At 37.4% G+C, this 21,641-nt stretch overlaps 1 protein-coding gene across 6 annotated transcripts in view; it reads left to right on the top strand.

The window, feature by feature from the left end:
* The window catches only part of FKTN (fukutin), a 98,931-nt gene that overhangs the window by 14,368 nt on the left and 62,922 nt on the right, over positions 1 to 21,641 (top strand). For 3 of the 6 annotated variants that reach the window (XM_063593939.1, XM_055117762.3, XM_055117764.1), the window contains exons 2-4: positions 1,731 to 1,865; positions 2,477 to 2,669; positions 18,087 to 18,146. In XM_063593939.1, coding sequence (XP_063450009.1) covers positions 2,565 to 2,669; positions 18,087 to 18,146 — 165 coding nt within the window. In that variant the 5' untranslated portion in view covers positions 1,731 to 1,865; positions 2,477 to 2,564. Of the gene's footprint in view, positions 1 to 1,730; positions 1,866 to 2,476; positions 2,670 to 18,084; positions 18,147 to 19,570; positions 19,669 to 21,641 lie in introns of those variants that run through there. The other 3 variants (XM_055117763.3, XM_055117765.3, XM_024930165.4) reach the window with 2 other exon arrangements.

The following is a 21,641-nucleotide window of genomic DNA, read 5'->3' as shown; positions in this document are numbered from 1 at the left end:
ACATGTAAGCAGGAAGAGGTTAAAAGAGAATGCTAGTAGAAAGAGATCTCAGATAGAGCTGGCAGAGCAAAGAGTCCTCTTCTGTTTACAGTGGGATCGGGATGCATAGAAAGGCAATGGGAATTTCCTTGGATTGTTTGGCAACATGAACTAGCAAGAAAGGAAGAGTGAATGAGGAAGCACACAGATACCCCATCTTTGCAGGAAGCACTCTCTTGCTGAGGCAAAGTAGAGGAGAGATAGTGAGTGGCCCTTTGCTGCCTGTCTCTGACATCTGGAAGAAGTAATGTTTAAATGCTTTTCCCACTTGTTCTCATACACATTCTCTGCCTTTCTCACATATACGCATGTACAAAATACTCTGTCAGAAAGAGTTTTCTTGTATACCAGAGACTACCCTCTAGTCTAGAATACACCCTTATTTCTTTCTTCCATAGTTAAGGAGTAAATTACATTCCCGTTTAGAAAAGTAGGTGAGGACTGGGTGCCGTGGCTCATGCCTGTAATCCCAGCACTTTGGGAGGCTGAGGCAGGTGGGTTGCTTGAGGTGAGGAGTTCGTGACCAGCCTGACCACCACAGAAAAACCCTGTCTAAACTAAAAATACAAAAATTAGCCGAGCGTGCTGGCAGGCACCTGTAATCCCAGTTACTCGGGAGGCTGAGACAGGAGAATTGCTTGAACCCAGGAGGTGAAGGTTGCAGTGAACTGAGATCGTGCCACTGCACACCATCCAGCCTGAGCGACAGAGGGAGACTCTGTCTCAAAAAAAAAAAAATGCTTAATTGTAGTTCTGAAAATAGAGAATTCAATGTTACAACAGAAAAAATATTTAAGAAAACCTTCTGCAAAGAAAAGACATCTTTAGGTCAGGCTCAGTAGTAGCTCACACCTGTAATTCCAGCACTTTGGGAGGCTAAGGCAGGAGGTTCTCTTGAGGCCGGGAGTTTAAGACCAGCTTGGGCAACATAGCAAGACCCTGTCTTTACAAATAAATTTTTTAAAAATTAGCTGGGCATGGTGGCACATACTTTTACTCATGGCTACTCAGGAGGCTGAGATAGGAAGATCACTTAAGCGTGGGAGTTTCGGGTTACAATGAGCTATGATTGCACCATTATACTTCAGCCTGGATGACAAAGTGAGACCTTGTCTCAAAAAAAAAAAAAATCTTTATTCTACAAATTGAAAGGAAACACATTGAATGAGGAAAAACTAACATACAGTCATCAACATCCTTGTATAACCTAGTTTTTAAAAAAATTGGATTTCAAAGGTAAGGAATGCATTCTTTGCTCATCCCAATAAAAAGATTAAATTACCTATCAGGAGTTGGTTTGGGAAATCAGATATTGTCAAGGGAATATTTAGCACTACAGGACAATGGTACGTACAAAGTGTGTAAGTCATTGGGGAAAGACAGTGTAACCTCAAAGCCAAATTGACAACTATTTTTGAACAAGGCAAAAGCTCAAGGTAAGTGGTACCCCTAAGTTCTTTTTGATAAACTGCAAGAAGATGAATATCAGTCATCCAGTAGATGAACAGAGATGATATAGCAAATGGATTGGCAGGGAACATTGTAGGAATAAGACCAAAATAACTATGAGATTTGTAGTTATGGAATACAATAGAACTGTAACATGTAGAAATAATTAATAAAAGTCAAGATTGAAAGAGGAGAGAAGACAGAATGTAGTATAAATTTGTTGGTTTCTTCTTATTTTATAGCTGGAGAACAGAAGACATATAAACCTTAGATATCAAGCATAATAGAGGTGTCAGTATATTTGAAGGATTGAAGGAATAAATGTAAGCACTTGAAGAACTAAATGTGTTTAACCAAAATCAAACAGTGGAGACAAGGTAGGAAGAAGTAGAACTGTATTAAATTTCTTATCCTAAAGGAATAATCAGAGATGAGACCTAAGATGAAAGAACAAAATGGTTATTGTGGCATTCTTTACAGTTGAAAAAACTGAAAACATACATGGAGTATTAATAGAAACTGACCACATCCTAGATCACACACAAACTTGAAAAGCAACAAAGAGCTGTCTTACAGGCCATGTTCCTTGACTAAAAACGGTCTCAGTTTCTCCTTTGGAAGTGGTTCTCAGCATTGTCAGCAGCATCAGCATCATTTGGGAACTTGTCAGAAATGAAAATTCTGAGGTCTCATACCAGATTTACTGAATCAGAAACTGGAGGAGAAAAGCACCTCTCAACCTTGGTGGTCAGTTTTTATAAATATCCTATTTATGTTTTCAGTTATTTACAGTTATAAAAAAAGTGATAATAAACATTTTTGTTTTTTCATCATTGGTCTCATATTTGATTATTTCTTTAGCATAGACAATGACCAGATCAAAGAACGCCTGTGGAAATTTAATTTTTTCTTTGTTCTATTGTTGGTTATTACAGGTACAAAATTAAAGAGGTTTTTGTTTCTTTAAAAATATCTTTTTTGTTCACAGAAAACAAAATTATCTTCCTTTCCAAATCCAAAAAGATGAAAACGACTGAGATACTTTCAAAAGACAACCAAGTGAGCACCATAGACTAATGAGTAGAATCAATAAGAACGTGGTTTTGGCCCTTTTAACGCTGACAAGTTCTGCATTTCTGCTGTTTCAGTTGTACTACTACAAGCACTATTTATCAACAAAGGTAATTTTATTCCTTCTTTCTTATCATTCCTCCTTTCTTATCATTGTATATTTTCTGATCACACTTCTCTTTGCAATACATAATATTAATCATGGTTATTCAAATTCTTGCATCTTTGCGAGGTGTGGCAAACAAAATAAAAATTCAGTTAAATATACTTGTAATAGCACACTAAAGACAGAGGTGCTAAGTTTCAAGGATGTTTAATCTATTGGAATTTCCTGAGCTAGTTATTTAAAAATTATTATTTTGTTAAACAGATTATCCTCCATTTAAATGAACTCAATGATAAATAATTTTGATAAAATGTCAAAATTAGTTTATTTTAGTACAGCATATATTTTAATTTAGTACCTACTGGGGAAGTATAATGGTATGACTTACCTTTATCTGTATGTATAGGAATAAAGTAGAGACAATGATGTGGAAATCAATAGCTTCTGAAGATTCCGTAGAATATCCCAGATAAGGAATTCCGAAGTTGAGATGGTGTTGTTACATTGTGAAAAGTTGCCAAACACTCCCTCTGGGGTGTATTATAATAATTACTACCATTACTGAGAATTGTACTAGATGCTTTCCATGCTCAGTTTAATCCTAAAAACAATCATGGGGAAGAAAAAAATTTTTTTTTTGTTTTTATGTTTTTATCCTCATTTCTTAATTAGAACTATTCATCAGAATTAATCACTTTGCGCCCCTCCTCAACTAGAGTGGAGTATACTTCCCTGCCTTTTTTATGTTGGGCTTGACCAGTAGAATGTTAACAGACATGTGCAGAAGCTTCGAATAGGCTGTTGTGATTTGACTTAGTTTTTATGCTCCCCTGACCTATAGGAGAAGAGAAAAATGTATGGAGCAGACCAAAGCATAGCTGCCCAGCTGACTCACAGATTTGTGAGGGAGGAAATAGATGCTTATAAGCCATAAGACTGGGGGAAGTTTATTATGCAGCATTGTTACATGGGGTTATTAGACCTAATTTTGACAGATGAGAAAACTGAAACTTTTCTTTTTTTAAGAGAGGATCTCGCTTCGTCACCCAGGCTGAAGTACAGTGGCATAATCATAGCTCACTGTAACCTTGAACTCTGGGGCTCAAGCAGTACTCCTGCCTCAATCTCCTGAGTTGTTAGGAGGACAACAGGCACATGCCATCACGCCTGACTAATTAAAAAAAATTTTTTGTAGAGATGGGGTCTCGCTGTGTTGCCCAGGCTGGTCTTGAACTCCTGGCCTCAGGCAGTTCTGTCACCTCAGGCTCCCAAAGTGCTGGGATTACAAGTATGGGCCACTGCAACTGGCCTGGAAAACCAAAACTGTTAACAGAGATGTGAAATAATTTACCTATCCAAACCACCCAATATCTAATGTGTATAGCTGACCTCTAATGTCCCTAGCTCCATTTTTTCCAGGCTATATAATTTTAAAAATAACAGACTATACTGATTCTACTTTTGATCTTGGCTGTTTATCCAATGAATGTCTTTCTGTGACATCTTCAACCCTTTCCTGATTATTTTCTTAGGATAAAGTCCTAGAGTAGAAATTCTAGATCTAATATGCACATTTTAGATTTTTGTTATATATTACAAAGTTATCCTTCATAAGGATAAGCAGTATGCCTGATTTCTCATATCTTTTCATAAATAGGAATAACAATAATAATGGCATCTGTTTCAGTTAGAGATGGCTGGCTAATAGTAGCTTAAACAAATAGAGGGATTGTCTGTCCATATCTGTAAGTCTAGAGCCTCTAAAATTCTCTTGGTATTTCCTGTGTTGAAGTCAAGGCTAGAAGGAATAATAGTGTGATCTAGCAGGCTTCTACTTTTGTGACAGTGGCCAGCAGATTCCCAAATATAAGAGAATCTGGGGAAGTAAGGTTTTACTATTGTTATTTAGCTTTTCTAGACTCTATAATAGAGATTGCAAAAGAGAAGGGGTTTGGGAATGGGTGTCAGGTCAGCTTACCTATAGTGCCTGCCATAGCAGCTAACATTTTTTGATGTGCTTGATTGAGTAGGCCCTATGCGAAGCACTTTACCAACATTTAATTCTTAAAACAAGTTGAGTAGATCTTTTTCTTCCTGTTTTTCCAGCAAAAACATTGAGGTTTTGAGAGACTTACTAATTTTCCCAATATCACCTAGTTATTAAGTGGGGAAGATGAACCTGAGGAGTCTACCCCAAAACCTCATTCATTAATTTTTAGTGTTCGTAATATTCAGAAACTGAAAGCTATTCAACTCCATCAGAGGTCGTTTCTTTGATTACTAGTGGGGTTAAACATCTTTCTATATGTATATTGGTTCTTTTTAGTTGTATTCTTACTTCTTCTTATTTGTGTCTTTCATATATGTTCCTGATGATGTTGTCTTTTTCTGTAGCTGTTCTTTATAGTTTGAAGAATATTAAACCTTCATCATATATATTTCAAATATTTTTCCTGACTTGTAATTTGCCTTTTAACTTTATATTCATGATGTACTCCCTCAATAAATTAGTACTTAATGTATAAGTAGACAGATGTCAAGATCTGTTTTCCTTAGGGCATCTGTTTTTTATGTTATAAGTAGCCCAAGATTATGGGAATATTTAACTGTATTTTTGTCTATTTAATGTTTAAATTTTTTCACTAAAATGAATTTATTTTAGTATGAGGTATGAATTAGACATCTAACTTACATTTTTCCACAATGATTAACCAATTGTCCCAATATCCCTTATTGAATTACCCATTACTTTAAAAATCCCATCTTAATTATATATTAAATTCTAATAAAGAACTGCTGTCTCAACCCTTTTCCCTTGGTGGCAATGTAACATAGTTGTTGAGAGCATGAACATCAGTTTGAGATTAAACCTCATCTATACTGCTTATTAGCTGTGGGATCTTGAGTTAATTACTTGACTTCTAAATGCCTTTGTTTCCTTATCTACAAAATGGGAGGCAATAACAGTACCACCTCGTAGACTTGTGAAGCTTAAATGAATTGATATACATAAACTATTTGGAACAATGCATGTTATACAGAAAGAAACCAGTAAAAATTGACTATTATTATTATTTTTTAATTTTATAATGAAAAATAGTATTTGTTGTATTGTGTCCATACCATACAAACTGCCTTAGTAATAATGCCTTATTCATTAAAGAAAATATAATATTTGAACAGAAGTGGTATGTAATTAAAGTTCAGGTAACCTTTATATACCATTAATTTTGTAAAGTTCATTATTCATACTAGATTCTTGTTTTTTATGTTTACTTTTGATAATAGGTAGACATTATAACATCTAAGTTCTAAAATATCACAGATTATTTTTATTTTATTGAAATATATGGAGTGGGTGCAGTGGCTCACACCTGTAGTCCCAGAATTTGGGGACACTGAGGTGTGCAGATTGCTTGAGCCCAAGAGTTTGAAACCAGCCTTGGCACCATGGTGAAACCCCATTTCTACAAAAAACACAAATATTAGCCCAGCATGGTGGCGTGTGCCTGTAGTCCCAGCTATTCAAGAGGCTGAGGTGAGAGGATCACTTGAGCTTGGGAGATTCAAGGCTGCAGTGAGCTGTCATTGTGCCACTGCACTCCAGCCTGGGTAACGGGGGAGACCGTGTCTTAAAATTTTTTTTTTAACATATGGAAATTATATTAAACCGTTTGTAGCCCAGTAATTGTATCCTTTAAAATGGAATTTTTAAATTTACTCATGAGTTCAGAAACTGTTATTTAAAAGTCACAATTTGTAGAGTATTTTGCCAAGGCGATAGAAACAATGAGGTGGTTTCTTCCTGCCCAATATTTATAATTTAATTTGGGACAGATGCTGATGAGAGTATAGATGCTTCCTGTATGTTATAGTGTGAAAACAGGATACTGTCTGTAAGGAATACAAGCAGTTTCTCTATGCCAGTAGGAAAAAACAATGCTTTATTTAAAAATAGTAAGGAGACCAGGTGCCTACCTGTAATCCCAGCACTTTGGGAGGCTTAGACGAGAGGATCGCTTGAGCCCAGGAATTCAAGACCAGCCTGGGCAACATAGTGAGATCTCATCTCTGCTAAAAATAAGAAAATTAGCTGGGTGTGGTGGTGCATGCCTTTAGTCCTAGCTACTTGGGACACTGAGGTGAGAGAATCCCTTTGAGCCCAGGAGTTTGAGTTTACAGTGAGCTAAGATCTGAACTCCTGGATGGACAAGAGAGGGAGGCGCTGTCTCAAAAAAAAAATAAATAAATAAATATGTACATATGTAAAATAAAAATAGTAAGGATAGTTAGACTAATTAGATGCTAAAGATACCAACTTTTAAATTTATTTCAATGTCATTGTGGAAAATTTTGAAGCTTTTGGGTTTTTGTTAAACTTATAAATCTCACTTATACGCAGCGTTTTTGAACTCAAACTTTAGTGAAGTATAGATGCATCCTCAGTTTTCTAATGGTTTTCTTCTGACATAGGAAGAGAACCTGAACTATTGTTAACTTTGTTTACTGATTACATCTGAATTGCATTCCTCTGTTGTTCAATGAGCAGTGTTTTGTGGGATATGCTTAGATAAATAAATTCATGTAAAAATTATTTATAGTTCAATTAAATGTTTGATTTGGTAGCCAAAGAGTATGGAATCATAGTCTTGATCAGTGTGAAATTATAGGTTAGCGTCATCAACATAAAAACCAAGATTCTAAGTCATCCTTGAACTTCAAGGTAATTTTCAGAGACCCTTGAGATTATGTGTTAGAGATAGGGATGAAAAATTGATTTTATCTTTGATTCCAACCCAAATTTAGTAGCAGTAAATGCCTGCAGCACCATGGTAAGAAGGACTGCAAAGCTTTCAGGCTTTTCGGGAAAGAATACTCTAGTACTGGCTACCTTGGAGTTTAAGGAGACTTACTTTTGACCATTTTGAGGACCTTAGCACAGAATTACTCTTGGTCCTAGCTGGTTAGACAAGCCTAGCTTTTCTATGATCCTCCAAATGGGATCTGAATAATCCAGTTATCATGTTAGCATTGAAGATAAAGAACTAGTATATTATATTTATTGGGTCTGCTAAAATTTCATAGACGGGTAGAATTGACTCTTCAGATTCCAGAACAACCCTTCAGGTCTTGGAAATACAAACTGCTTTAGTGTAGTGTCCTTGTGAGCATTGTCTGTGGGCGCCAACTTTCAAGTAGTTGGCTTGCGGCTCACACCAGAATGGAAAGGACATGTTTCTAGGACCCTGAAGAGAATTTTCATTGTTCACTGTTTTTATGCAACCAACAGGATAGTATGATAATTGTGTGTGCTCATTTAATCCGTATTTATTGATCACTCGTCTTACACAGTGTACTTAGGAATACAGAGATAAATAGAACACAGGCCCTACTCATGAAACTCATAATTTGATAGACATGGCAGTATCAATAATTTTTGAGTTTGGGCACTACATAGTCCTCATGCAATTGTTTGGCTTTCAGCAAGTCACTTTGAGCACCAGTTTCTTTAAATGGGTCTAATGGCAACATTGCTGGTTGAGATAATGTATGTGATATGTCTCACTTAGTGTCTGATACATGGTAGATGATAACTATCAGTAGCTTACATTTTCTAGTACTTTTAAGGTTTACATTGCAGTTTGACAAATAAAATTGTAGTAAATTCTTATAGTGTCCCTATAAGCTTATATTTTTTACTTTTTCATAAACCAAGTTAACTGGGGTCCAGATATGTTAAGTTTCTTAAGTTCAAGATTGCCAATCAGGTCCTAAAACTTGTATTTATTCATACAGCTATTCCAACATGTAAATATAAATTTGTTCAAAAGAAATGAGTGATAAGATATGAAATGAGATGGCTTTAAGGAATGCCGTAGCACAACAGAAAATTGTCAAATATTGATGCCTATGTGGAGGGAAGACAAAGCCAATGAACTATGTTTGTATTAGGCATTGAGTGATCCAAGCCTTTTTATTGTTCTTGACTTAGTCCAATGAGCAGCACCAGTGCCTGCAGTAATCAGCTGTTTGTATTATCTAGGAGCCCACTTATAGAATTGGGTGCTGAGATATCTTATTTTGCATTCTATTTAGTGGCCTATGTATGTTTGGTTAGAAGGAGGGAGGAGAGAGTTGAAAGGGGAGTTTGGATTTCAAGTTTGGCAGTAGTCATTCACAGTGAGCAATTTTATATGCCATTATTAGAAATGGAAATCAGTCTTGTAGCCATTTAGATCATGTGCAACAAAGGCTTTTGAATATTTTTAGTTGGTTAGTTACTTGCTAAAATTATGCAAGAAATATGATTTTCCCTTTATCTTTTTTCACTTTTGGGCTTCTTCCATTTTGCCTTCAAGGATAACATATAGGTCATTTCTGGAGGAAGAATATTATATTTGATAGCTTGATCCAATGTGGTAAACTTTAATAAATACTACTGCCCCACTTCTTCTACCACCCTCTCACTCCTGCTATTATCCAGGAGAAATGTGATATAATTTCTTTCATTAGAATTGAAGGGTGTTTTTGTAGTCTTTCCATTTTTTCATTTATTCTCAAACATTAGGCTGTGTAGGTTTGTAGGTTTTCTGGCCAGTTTTGATTATTAAGAATCACAGCTTTTCTACCATTTAAGGTCACATTTATGAGTGATTCACTAATAAATCTAAGAACTGCAGTGGCTTGGGAGTAAATAAAAGAGAAATATTTCTACTGAAAGGAGAAACACTGAGAGGCAGAAGTGGAAGGCTATCTGGAGGGTTGTGGAATTGGCAATGGTCAGTGTTTCTGATCCTTAGGTTTGCAAGCTTATAAGCAATTGAAAAAGACAGTTATTGAAGACTTAATTTTTTCTGAAAGTACTACTGTTTGATTCTATATGAGCATAATTAATGATCATGCTGAATTAGGAATTTGGTTTGAGGGTTTCTATAAGAAACACTGTTGGATACTGCATTTCAAAAATGATAGAATTTTTTCTTAAGTCTTCACCTCCTACTTTCTGGATGCTTTTTCTTTGATAATATATCTTTATTTGACCCAGTTATCACTAGAGTTCAGTTGCTACCAGACTTTTTCTACCAGTTGTTATTGGCATCTGATTCCATCTGTTTACTCATTTATTCATTTCCCATAAATTTTTACTCCAAATATCTCATAGGCAGTGTGTCAGAATATTTTTTTTTAACCAGTTGACTTTATATGGCATTTCTTTCAGAACATTCTGCCATTCATTTGTCAAGTATTTGTTGAAAGCTTACTATGTGCCAAGCACAGTAATAGGCTATGAAACAAATGATCAGTGAAGTTCAATCCTTATGTCTAGGAACTCACAAATTGGGAAATTTGGGGGATGAAGGGGAGAGAGGTTAAGAAACATAAAGAGACATATAAACAAACAATAACAATATATGTTACCTCTTTTTTCAAAGCACACTTCATAACTTTTCTGTTCTCTAGTATCTAGCCTTTGTAATCTTTCTTCTGTACTGTTGTCAGAGATATTTTTCTTAGATGCAGATCTGATCCAAGTTATTCTCTGCATAGTATACCTATGGAATAAGAACCAAACTTCTTAGCATAGCATGCTGGATATACTGTTTGCTCTCCAAATTCTCTCTTTACCATACTCTGTTCTTGGGGAGGCAGACCTTTATGGATTATATTAGCTGAGCTCCCTTGCCCTTTGGTTTCCTGTTGGGTTTAGCCAATGGGATACGGCTGGAGATTGCAAACTGGAAAGAGAGACGTCAGATTATTTATTCTCTTGGTTCTCTACTTGTAGGGTCATTGGTTGACAGTGACTGCATCTTCCTGTATAGCTACAGTTGCAGCCACTGTAGCTGCCACTGAGTGCCAATAACTCTTGCTTTCCAGAGACGGATTAAACATTAAGATAATGAAATTTAAACTTCAGGGCCCCTCACTTGCAGGGGACTTGCAGGGGCCTTAGGAATCTGTTTACAAAGCGATTTATTTTTGTAACATTTGCAAAAGTTATTTTTACATTCTTTCTTAAGAAGGGCCGACGGCTGGGCACAGTGGCTCATGCTTGTAATCCCAGCATTTTTGGAGGCCGAGGCGGGTGGATCACCTGAGGTCAGGAGTTCGAGACCAGCCTGGCTAACATGGTGAAACCCTGTCTCTACCCCAAATACCAAAATTAGCTGGGTGTTGTGGCATATGCCTGCCTGTAATCCCAGCTATTCAGGAAGCTGAGGCATGAGAATCGCTTGAACCCAGGAGGCGGAGGTTGCAGTGAGCCAAAATCACGCCACTGCACTCCAGCCTGGGTGATAGAATGAGACTCCATCTCAAAAAAAAACTGGGTGGGGGGGTACTAACAAAATGGTATAATCTTCAGGCCCTATAAAACTGGACCCTCCAATGTCCTTAACCTTGACCCTTCAAGCTTAGGTAAGTATAAGGTTTACAGGGAAGAGAGACTACTGAATAACATACTTGGGAAGGCTATTACTGAATATTTCATGGATGAAATAATAATTTGAGTTGGTCTTGTAGGATGAGGAGTTCTTCAGGTGAAGAAGGATAGAAAGGCCATTACAAATAGAAGACACAGCCTGTTCAAAGAGAATGAGTATTTTGATGTCTACAGTAGAAGCATACTAGGTAGAAAGCAAAGAAAATACAAAAGTCCTGCAGCAGGAATATGTCTGTCAGTTTTGAGAACAGCATAAAGATCAATGTGGCTGTAGACAAATGAGTGATGGGGAGAATAGTAGGTAAGGTTAGAGTTTCCTGTTACTTAGGGTCTTGTAAGCCATTGTAAGGACTTTGACCTTTTATCCTGAGTGAGACTGGGAAACAGGAAGGTTTTGAGCTATGTGGACATGATCTGACTATTGTTTTAAAACAAGTAGTCTGGCCACTTTGATGAGAATAGATTGGCTGTGTCGCCACCCAAATCTCATCTTTAATTGTAGCTCCCATAATTCCCATGTGCTGTGGGGGGACCTGGTGGGAGATAATTGAATCATGGGGGTGGTTTCCCCCATACTGTTCTTGTGGTAGCAAATAAGTCTCATGAGAGCTGATGATTTTATAAGGGGAGATCTGATGATTTCTCCTTTTGCTTGATTCTGATTCTCTCTTGTCTGCTGCCATGTAAGACGTACCTTTCACCTTCTGCCATGATTGTGAGGCCTCCCCAGCTACTTGGAACTGTGAGTTCATTAAACTTCTTTTGTAAGTTGCCCAGTCTCAGGTATGTCTTTATCAGCAGCGTGAAAATGGACTAATACACAGAGAGACCAGTTAGAAGGCTATTCTAATAATTTACACAAGAGATGATAATGATTTAGACAAGAGAGTTGATGGTAGAGTTGGTGAGAAATGGAAAGTACAGTTTTCAGGATTTGTTGATGGATTCGATATAGGGTATTAGAGTGACGGAAGCAAGTCAAGGATAACTCTAGTATTTTTGTCCTAAGTAATTGCAATGGCAAATTGCTGTTTACTGAGATGGATGAGACTGGAAAGAGCAAGTTTGAGGAATGGTGAAAATCAGGAGTTTTTTTGTACGTGTTAAGTTTAAGGTGCTATATTAATCTGTTCTTTCATTGCTGTAAAGAAATACCTGAGGCAGGGTAATTTATAAAGAAAAGAGGTTTAATTGGCTCATGGTTCTGCAGGCTGTAGAGGAAGCATGATGCTAGCATCTGCTCAACTTCTGGGGAGGCCTCAGGAAACTTACAATCGTGGCAGCAGGTGAAGGGGGAGCCCGCACCTCACATGGCCAGAGCAGGAGGAAAAGAGAGAGTGGGGAGATGCTACACACTTTTAAACAACCAGATCTTAGGGGAACTCACTCACTCCCTATCACAAGAATAGCACCAAGAGGATGGTGCTAAACCGTTCATGACAAACTGTCCCCACAATCCAATTACCTCCCACCAGGCCCCATTTCCAACACTGGGGATTACAATTTGACATGAGATTTGGTGGGGACACAGATCTAAACCATATTATTCTGCCCCTGGCCCCTCACACCTCATGGTCCTTTCACATTGCAAAATACAATCATGCCTTCCCAACAGTCCTTCAAAGTCTTAACTTATTCCAACATTAACTCAATAGTTCAAAGTCTCATCTGAGACAAGGCAAGTCCCTTCCACCTATGAGCCTGTAAAATAAAAAATTAGTTAGTTACTCCCAAGATTCAATGGGGGTACAGTCATTGGGTAAATACTCCTGTTCCAAAAGGGAGAAATTGGCCAAAAGAAAGGGGCTACAGGCCCCATGCAAGCTCAAAACCCAGCAGGTTACTCATTAAGTCTTAAAACCCCAAAATTTGACTCCATGTCTCATGTCCAGGGCACACAGGGGTGGGCTCCCAAGGCCTTGGGCAGCTCAGACCCTGTGGCTTTGCAGGGTTCAGCCCCCACAACTGCTCTCATGGGCTGACATTGAGTGCCTGCAGCTTTTCCTGGTGTACCATGCAGGTTACTGGTGGATCTACCACTTTGGGGTCTGGAGGACTGTGGCCCTCTTCTCACAGCTCCAGTAGGCAGTGCCCCAGTGGGGGCTCTCTGTGGGAGCTTCAACCCTGCATTTCCCTTCCACACTATTCTAGTAGAGTTCTCCATGAGGGCTCCATTAGCAGCAAGCTTCTGCCTGGACATCCAGGCTTTTCCATACATCCTCTGAAATCTAGGCAGAGGCTCTTAAGCCTCAACTCTTGCACTGTGTGCACCTGCTTACAGCTTGCACCCTCTGAAGCAGCCTCAGCTATACCTGTGCCCCTTTGAGCCATGGCTGTCTCTAGAGCAGCTGGAATGCAGGAAGCAGTGTCTTGAGGCTACTCAGGGTGGCAGGCACTGGGCCTGGCCCACCAAACTATTCTTCCTTCCTACGTCTCCTGGCCTGTGATGGGAGGGGCTACCTCTAAGGTCTTTGAAATGACTTCAAAGCCTTTTCCCCATTTTCTTGGCTAATGCAAATTTCTGCAGCCTGCTTGAATTCCTCCCCTGAAAATAGACTTTTCTTTTCTATCACATGGCCAGGCTGCAAATTTTCCAAACATGTATGCCCTGCTTCCCTATTAAATATAAGTTCCAATTTTATGTCATTTCTTTGCTCACACATATGAGCATAGGTTGTTAGAAGCAGCCAGGCCAGATCTTGAACTCTTTGCTGCTTAGAAATTTCTTCTGGGTTGGGCATGGTGGCTCATGCCTATAATCCCAGCACTTTGGTAGGCCGAGTTGGGTGGATCACAAGGTCAGGAGTTCGAGACCAGCCTGGCCAATATGGTGAAACCCTGTCTCTACTAAAAATACAAAAATTAGCTGGGTGTGGTGATGGGTGCCTGTAATCCTAGCTACTCAGAAGGCTGAGGCAGGAAAATTGCTTGAAACTGGATAGCGGAGGTTGCAGTGAGCCAAGATCATACCACTGCAATCCAGCTTGGGCAACAAGAGTGAAACTCTGTCTCAAAAAAAAGAAAAAAAGAAATTTCTTCTTCCAGGTACCCTAAACTATCACTCTCGAGTTCAGAGTTTCACAGATCTCTAGGGCCAGGGCACAATGCAGCCAGGTTCTTTGCTAAGGCATAACAAAAGTGACTTTTGCTTCACCTCCCAATAAGTTCCTGATTTCCATCTGAGACTTCCTTAGCCTGGGCTTCATTGTCCATATCACTATAAGCATCTTGATCACAACCATTCAACAAGTCTCTAGGAAGTTTCAAATTTTCCCTCATCTTCCTGTCTTCTTCTGAGCCCTCCAAACTTTCCCTCTGCCTATTACCCAGTTCCAAAGTTACTTCCACATTTTCAGACACCTTACAGCAATACTGCTTTCCTGGTACCAATTTTCTGTAGTTAGTCTGTTCTCACATTGCTGTAAAGAAACACCTGAGACTGGGTAATTTATAAAGAAAAGTTTAATTGTCTCGTGGTTCTAGAGGCTGTACAGGAAGCATGATACTGGCATCTGCTTGGCTTCTGTGAAGGCCTCAGGAAACTTAGAATCATGGCAGAAGGTGAAGGCAGAACCAGCACTTCATATGGCTGGAGCAGGAAGAAGAGAGAGAGGGAGGAGGTGCTACAGTCTTTTAAACAGTTAGATCTCAGGATAACTCACTCACTCATTATCACAAGAACAGCACCAAAGGGTTGGTGCTAAATCAGTCACAAGAAACTGTTTACATGATACAGTCACCTCCCACCAGGTACCGCCTCCAACACTGGGGATTACAATTCAGTAAGAGATTTGGTGGGGCACAGATCCAAAGCACATCAGGTGCCTATTTGACATTCAAATGAAGAAGGTGAATAGACAATTGGCTATATAAGTCTGGGTAGAGTGGGTTGGGAGTACAAATTGAGTGTTGTAAGCATATAGATGGTATTTAAAGCCATATGACTAGATGAGATACTAAGGAAGTGAATATAGATTTTTAAAGGGGGAGAAAGAAAGTGTCAACATCTGAGCTTTGGGACCCTCCAACACATCAGGGAAGTAGGAAGAACCGACAAGTTAAAGAAGCAGCCAGAGAGAAACAGAGAAAAAACAGAAATATGGTGATACAGAGAGCTAAGTGAATGAAGTGTGATTTCAGTGAGGCAGAGGTTGTCAACAATTCTTGGTATATCAAATAAGATAAGTACTGATAATTGACCGTTGGATTTAGCAATGTTCAGGTCATTGGTGATCTTGATGATGCTCAGCAGAGTGAATTTAAAATGAAGTGAGTTCATGGGAGGAGAGGAATTGGAGGCAATGAGAAGAGACAACCCATTAGGAGTTTTGCTGTAATGGGGGCAGAAAGTTGTTCTTTGGGAAAAGAGGAGTTGAGAAGTTTTTGTGTTTTGTTTTAATTATTAGTGTTTTAAGATGGAATAAATAATAGTCATGTTTGTATACTGATGGGAATGATCCATCAGAGAAAGAAAAATTGCTGGAGCAATGTCTTTGTCCAGTCAAGGGGGGATGGGATTTAGTGCATAAGTGGAGAGGCTGGCCTTAGATAGGAACATAGACAATTCATCTGTTATGACAGAAGGGAAGGTGTATTATATGGATATAATTCTTGTACAGTAGGTGGGAAGATGTGGTGGGGGTTTTTGAAAATTATTTTCAAATTTCTTTTTTCTCAGTGAAATAGAAAGCAATGCCATAAGTTGAAAGATAGGATAGGGAGGTGTTAGAAAAAAGGGGGAAAAGTCGTCTAGGAGAATGAGACAGTTAATACACAAGGGGAATGTAGTATGATTTCTGGGCGGAATTAAAGCCCCACTTGGGATTAGTAGTCATGAATTTAAAGTGACATCAGCCAGATATGGTGTCTCACACCTGGAATCCCAGCACTTTGGGAGGCGGAAGCAAGTGGATCACTTGAGATCAGCCTAGGCAATATGGTGACAACCTGTCTTTATGAAAAATACAAAAATTAGCCAGGTGTGGTAGTGCATGCCTCTATAGTTTCGGCTGCTAGGAAGACTGAGGTAGGAGTATCACTTGAGTCTGGGAGGTTGAGGCTGCAGTGAGCCGTGATCACGCCACTGCACTCCAGCCTGGGCAACAGAGACCCCTGTCTCAATAATAATAGTAATAATAATAAAGTGATATCAGTCAGCAGCCACATTAGCTGCACAGTTGCAGGTGCAGAATAAGTAGAAAGTTGGCCTTTGCTGAGCAAATAAAATGAAGTCAGATGGAGGAAAGTTGTCAGTGTATACAAGAGAATGATTATGAAACATGAATATTTCCGATTGCATTTTTCATAATAGCCAAAAGCTGGAAATAACCTAAATGTTCATCAACTAATGAATGAATATACAATGGAATATTAGCCATAAAAGGAAATGAAGTACTGATACATGCCACAGCATGAATGAACTTTGAAAACATCATGCTTAGTGAAAAACCAGATGTAAAAGGCCACATATATGATTCCATTTTTATGTAGTGTCCATAATGGGCAAATCCACAGAGAAGATAATTAGTGTTATGATTGGGGCTGAGTGGAGGAGGAAAGGGGAGTGGCTGTTAATAGGAACATAGTTTCTTTTTGGAGTGATTAAAATATTCTGGAATTAGATGGTGGTAATAGTTGCACAACTCTAAACATACTAAAAATCACCTTAGAAAGGCAGATTTTATGGTATGTGAATTATATCTCAATAAAGCTATATAAAAATAACATGCTAGCTCACTAGAAATTTGCTTATCCCAAACTCAACAAATTGAACAGCTCAGAAATATAGCTGAGCTGTATTTCTAATCAACTAATGTAGGACTAAGGTGAACAAGTAGCTGTATTACAATGTTTGCAGTCTCTTTTCAGGTTTCAAGATTACAGTTGTTTTTTTCTCAAACATCCCTTAGTATTAAAATGTTATTGGCTAAATTGCAGAGCTTGTGAGGAGAGACCAATTCTGGCTCAGTCTTAATTACTTAGTATATTCATCTCTCCATCCCTTCCTCTCTCCTTCCAATTAGCAAACCTTTACTAAGCTATAAAAATCATCAAGCACTATCCTAGGTGCTACTGGTGATACAAAGATGGATTGGACTTTGTCCCTACCCTTGAATATGAGGTTTAATGGGGAAATGAGGTTTAGGAACTTGGAGCACATTTCATTTGTAGGGTGAGACTACTCTAATCGTTCTTCAGCATCCTCCTATCTATAGCTTATAGATAAAGTATGCACTCAAGGCATAAGAAACTTATTTGGATCTTCTTTACGCTTGAAACATTCTTCCTTTTGTCTCTAGAACATCAGACATTCTTTCTCCTCTTACTCTAAAGTATTTTGGGGCTACCAGATGAAAACTCATAATAATTTTCTTTCTTCTGATGCTCTAGACCTGAAATATTTTTTATAAAAACTTCAACATTCAAAATTACGATGTATGTTAGGTAAAGCGTGCATACTGGTGCTATCTGCAAAACAAATAATAATGTTTACCTTGCAGGATTGTTGTGAGGGATCAATGAGTATACATAATTGATATATGGAAGTGTCAAACACACGAGCTCTTCAATAAACATTATTATACTTTATCACTTTGCCAAAGTCTACAAACACTAATTTTATATATGGCGATATGTTGAGATTGCAGATATAGACATAGACCTTAACAGACAAACCCTAATTCCAAAGAGTTTGCCATTCATTGATGGAAATTAATTGGTTCAGAGATGTTGACCATGTCTACCTTATTATTTAATAACTTAATTAACTTACTACAAATCTATCGATGTTTTCCATCTTGGATTTTTATATCATAAAAATGTAGAATTCTTAGCTCATGACTATATGAAAAATAGATATTTGATAATGCTTTTTAATGATTATAAGCTAATTATATTTTGAATCTCATGCCGAACTGAAATGTAATGTTGCATGCTGGGCTTTGAATTTACTAAAAAGTGCTTTTGTTATCTTCCTAGAATGGAGCTGGTTTGTCAAAATCCAAAAGAAGCCGAATTGGATTTGATAGCACACAGTGGGTATGTAGAATAAACAAGAAATTTCTCAATTATAATGTTCATTTAGTTCATTCATTTACTCCGTAAGTATTTGTTGAATGATGGCAATAATAATCGCTACCTTGTGTGGTGGGTGGCCGGTTGGTAGTGGCAGGTAAGGAACAGGCCCTTTACCAAGTGCTTTATGCAATGTCTTATTTAGTCCTTATAGAAACTTCAAGAAGTGAGTAAATATTGTTACTCTCAATTCACTTAGAGAGATTAAACTTAGTTGGCTGATAATTTGGTAAGACCAGATTCTGTCTGCCTCTAAAACCCACATTCACTGAGCTATGGTGTTTTCCCTAAATGAATGAATATATGAATCAGATTTATTTGAATAAGGGAAAAGTAATGATCAGGAATAAAAATCTATTCAACATATTCCTTTATAAGTTGAGGGGAAACCAGCAATATATACAATATATCCTTGTTTTGTTTTAGAAATTTCAGAACCTACACATTGATAAAATATATTTTCCTATGTTTTAAAACTAAATTTAGAAAGAAAAACATTGCTGGGTTACTAATAAAACACAACATTTATTCTGTTAGTATACATTATGGGAATGACCAGATATTTCTTGATACACTTCCATCTTTGGCTTCTCTATAACTAGAGACGTGGAACACTTTAAATTAGAAGTGGATTTTCAGATCACCAAGCAGTGGTCATTTTAGATCATTGCTAACACCAAGTAGATTTTGAACTACTGTTTAGAAGTAAAGTCTGGGATATCCTATTATCAGGCTCCCCAGCTCTCTAGTCTATAAGTGTCAATGTAAACTTTTAATTTATTAAAAATAGCAATTGTTTTGCTCTGTGAATTTAGGGTATTCTGAGGATAAAGGTAAGCATGACATGCTTGGAATTTATACTACCCAGTCACAGTTATAAAGATTTTAGATTAAATTAAAAAGAGGTATTTTGTATGCTTCTCTGTAACCCTTCTCTACCTCCATCCCACCCTTAGGAAACACATACACCTAATACTTGGACCTGATTTATCATCTTGTGGTTGAAGTAATTTGCTGAGATTTAAAATTCAGTATTTAACAGCCAAAGGCAACAGGGGTGATCTTTCATACATTTTAACATTATAAGATGTCATGATACTTAGAGAAACATATATTTTTCAGATTTGCCATTTATTAGGAGTCTTCATCTGTACACTGAAAAGCAATTTCAGCAAAAAATTTAAAGCCATAGTAGCTTCAGTTGGATAAAAGGTTTTCCTTTATCAGTATTAACCGACAACATTCTGACAACATTCCCAAACCTTTTAGTAAATAGAGCAGTCGGAGAAGGTACAGGTTCACTGATACATTTTAAAATGGAATTTGTGAAAAATTTAAAGCTTAAAATAATAGAAAAAAGTAGCGTGACTCTATCCTTTTCATTCAAGAAATGATCCTTGAGGTGGGAGAAAATAATGGATTTTTTTCAAAGTCTTTACTTCCACGGTACGCAAGCAAAAAGTTGAAGAGCAGCTTACCACATTCAGTGAGTTCTCTTTATACTCTTTTACATTGAGGGGACTAAAAAAATTTGTAAATGTGGTCACTGAATCACTATATTTGCAAAATCACAGGAAAGGAGAAGTACTAACATACTTCTAAACTTTTAGAAGGAATAAAAGGTGAAATCTCATCAATAGTGTGATATTGAGCCCTGGTAAAATTCTAGGGCTCAATGTTTATGGAGTTATTAAACAGATGACTTGGGAGCACTTAGAAAAGAAAATGATCATAATTAGGAACTAGGCTTTTACTAAGAACAAGTCCTGCCAAGACTTTTTAGGTTTTAATAAAATTTTAATACACAGGCAGATGAATGGGCTATTATGGTCTCAGCATAATCTCTTTTCAACAAGATGTTTTCCAGTCTTATAAACAAAATGAGTTACTGAAGGTCAGGTGATAATAGTGATTTAGAATTAATTGGATTTAGAATCAATTGGACACGTTTCCAAGGAGCGTTAATGATTGTATTGATAACAACTTGGAGGATGTGTTTAGAAGGTGAGTTATAGAATCTCTGCTTGACCCTGACCTAATCTGTATTTATATTAATAATGGTAATGAAGCTATAAGTGTGTTCATCATATTTGTATTTAACACCAACCTGAGATCCATTCAACAAACATTAAAGTACCTTTTATGTAGTAGTTCTGTTATCTCATCTTTCTTCCAAAAGCATTTCTTTCTTGTTTTTTTCCTAGTATAAAGCACAGAAAGTAATAACCCTAAAAGACACACACACACACAAAATAGCTAAATTGGACTATTAAAATTTTAAACTTCTAGTCATCAAAAAACACTATTAAGAAAATGAATAAGCATGCCACAGAGTAGCAAATATTTGTAAAACATGTATCTCACAAAGGAATGGTATCAAAGATATATGAAGAACTCCCACACGACTCAGTAATAGATTTTTTGTTCATGCCTTTCATCAAGTTGAGGATGTATTTTATTCCTGGTTTGCTGAAAGTTTTAAATCATGAATAGATACTGAATTTTGTCAAATGCTTTTTTCTATATTGAAATTATCATAGTTTTTCACTTTTTTCTGTTGATTTGTCAAATTTTATTGATTGATTTTCAAATGCTAAAGTAACCTTTCATTCCTAGGATAAATACTACTTGGTCATGATATTTACTTTCCTTTTTTATCTTTTTTTAGTTACTGGAATTGATTTTCTAATATTTTATTAAGTATTTTTGCATCTGTGTTCATGAGGGATGGTGGACTGTACTTTTTTTTGTAATGTCTTTGTCAGGTTTTGCTTTTTTTTTTTTTTTTTTTTTTTGAGATGAAGTCTCTCTGTCGCCCAGGCTGGAGTGCAGCCATGTGATCTCGGCTCACTGCAACCTCCACCTTGTGATCTCGGCTCACTGCAACCTCCACCTCCTGGGTTCAAGTGATTCTCCTGCCTCAGCCTCCTGAGTTGCTGGGACTACAGGCACACACCACCACGCCTGGCTAATTTTTGTATTTTTAGTAGAGACAGGGTTTCACCATGTTGGCCAGGCTGGTCCTGAACTCCTGACCTCAGGTGATCCACCTGCCTTGACCTCCCACAGTGCTGGGATTACAGGCGTGAGAAGTTTTGCTATTAAGTATGGCACTGGCCTCTTAAAATCAGATAGGAAGTATTTTCTCCTGCTCCATTTTCTCAGAAAGTTTTTGTAGAATTGGTATTCTTCCTTAAAAATGATAGAATTCACCAGTGAACTGTCTAAGTCTGAAGTTTTTCCTTGTTGTTTTGAGGGCAGTTTTTTTTTTCCTAACAAATTCAGTTTCTTTAATAGGTATAGGGCAATTCAGATTTTGTTTCATCTTGTGGCAGTTTTGTTAAATTGTATTTTTAAAGAAATTTGTGTCATCTAAGTTGAATTTTTTGGTGTAACATTGTTTATCCTAACTTTTTACTTAGCTGTTTCTCACACTGAGGTAATAAACGTCTATAAGGC

The sequence above is a fragment of the Pan paniscus genome, chromosome 11 (assembly GCF_029289425.2).
Source record: "Pan paniscus chromosome 11, NHGRI_mPanPan1-v2.0_pri, whole genome shotgun sequence".
Taxonomy (NCBI): domain Eukaryota; kingdom Metazoa; phylum Chordata; class Mammalia; order Primates; family Hominidae; genus Pan; species Pan paniscus.
This window is presented reverse-complemented; position numbering and strand designations above follow the sequence as displayed.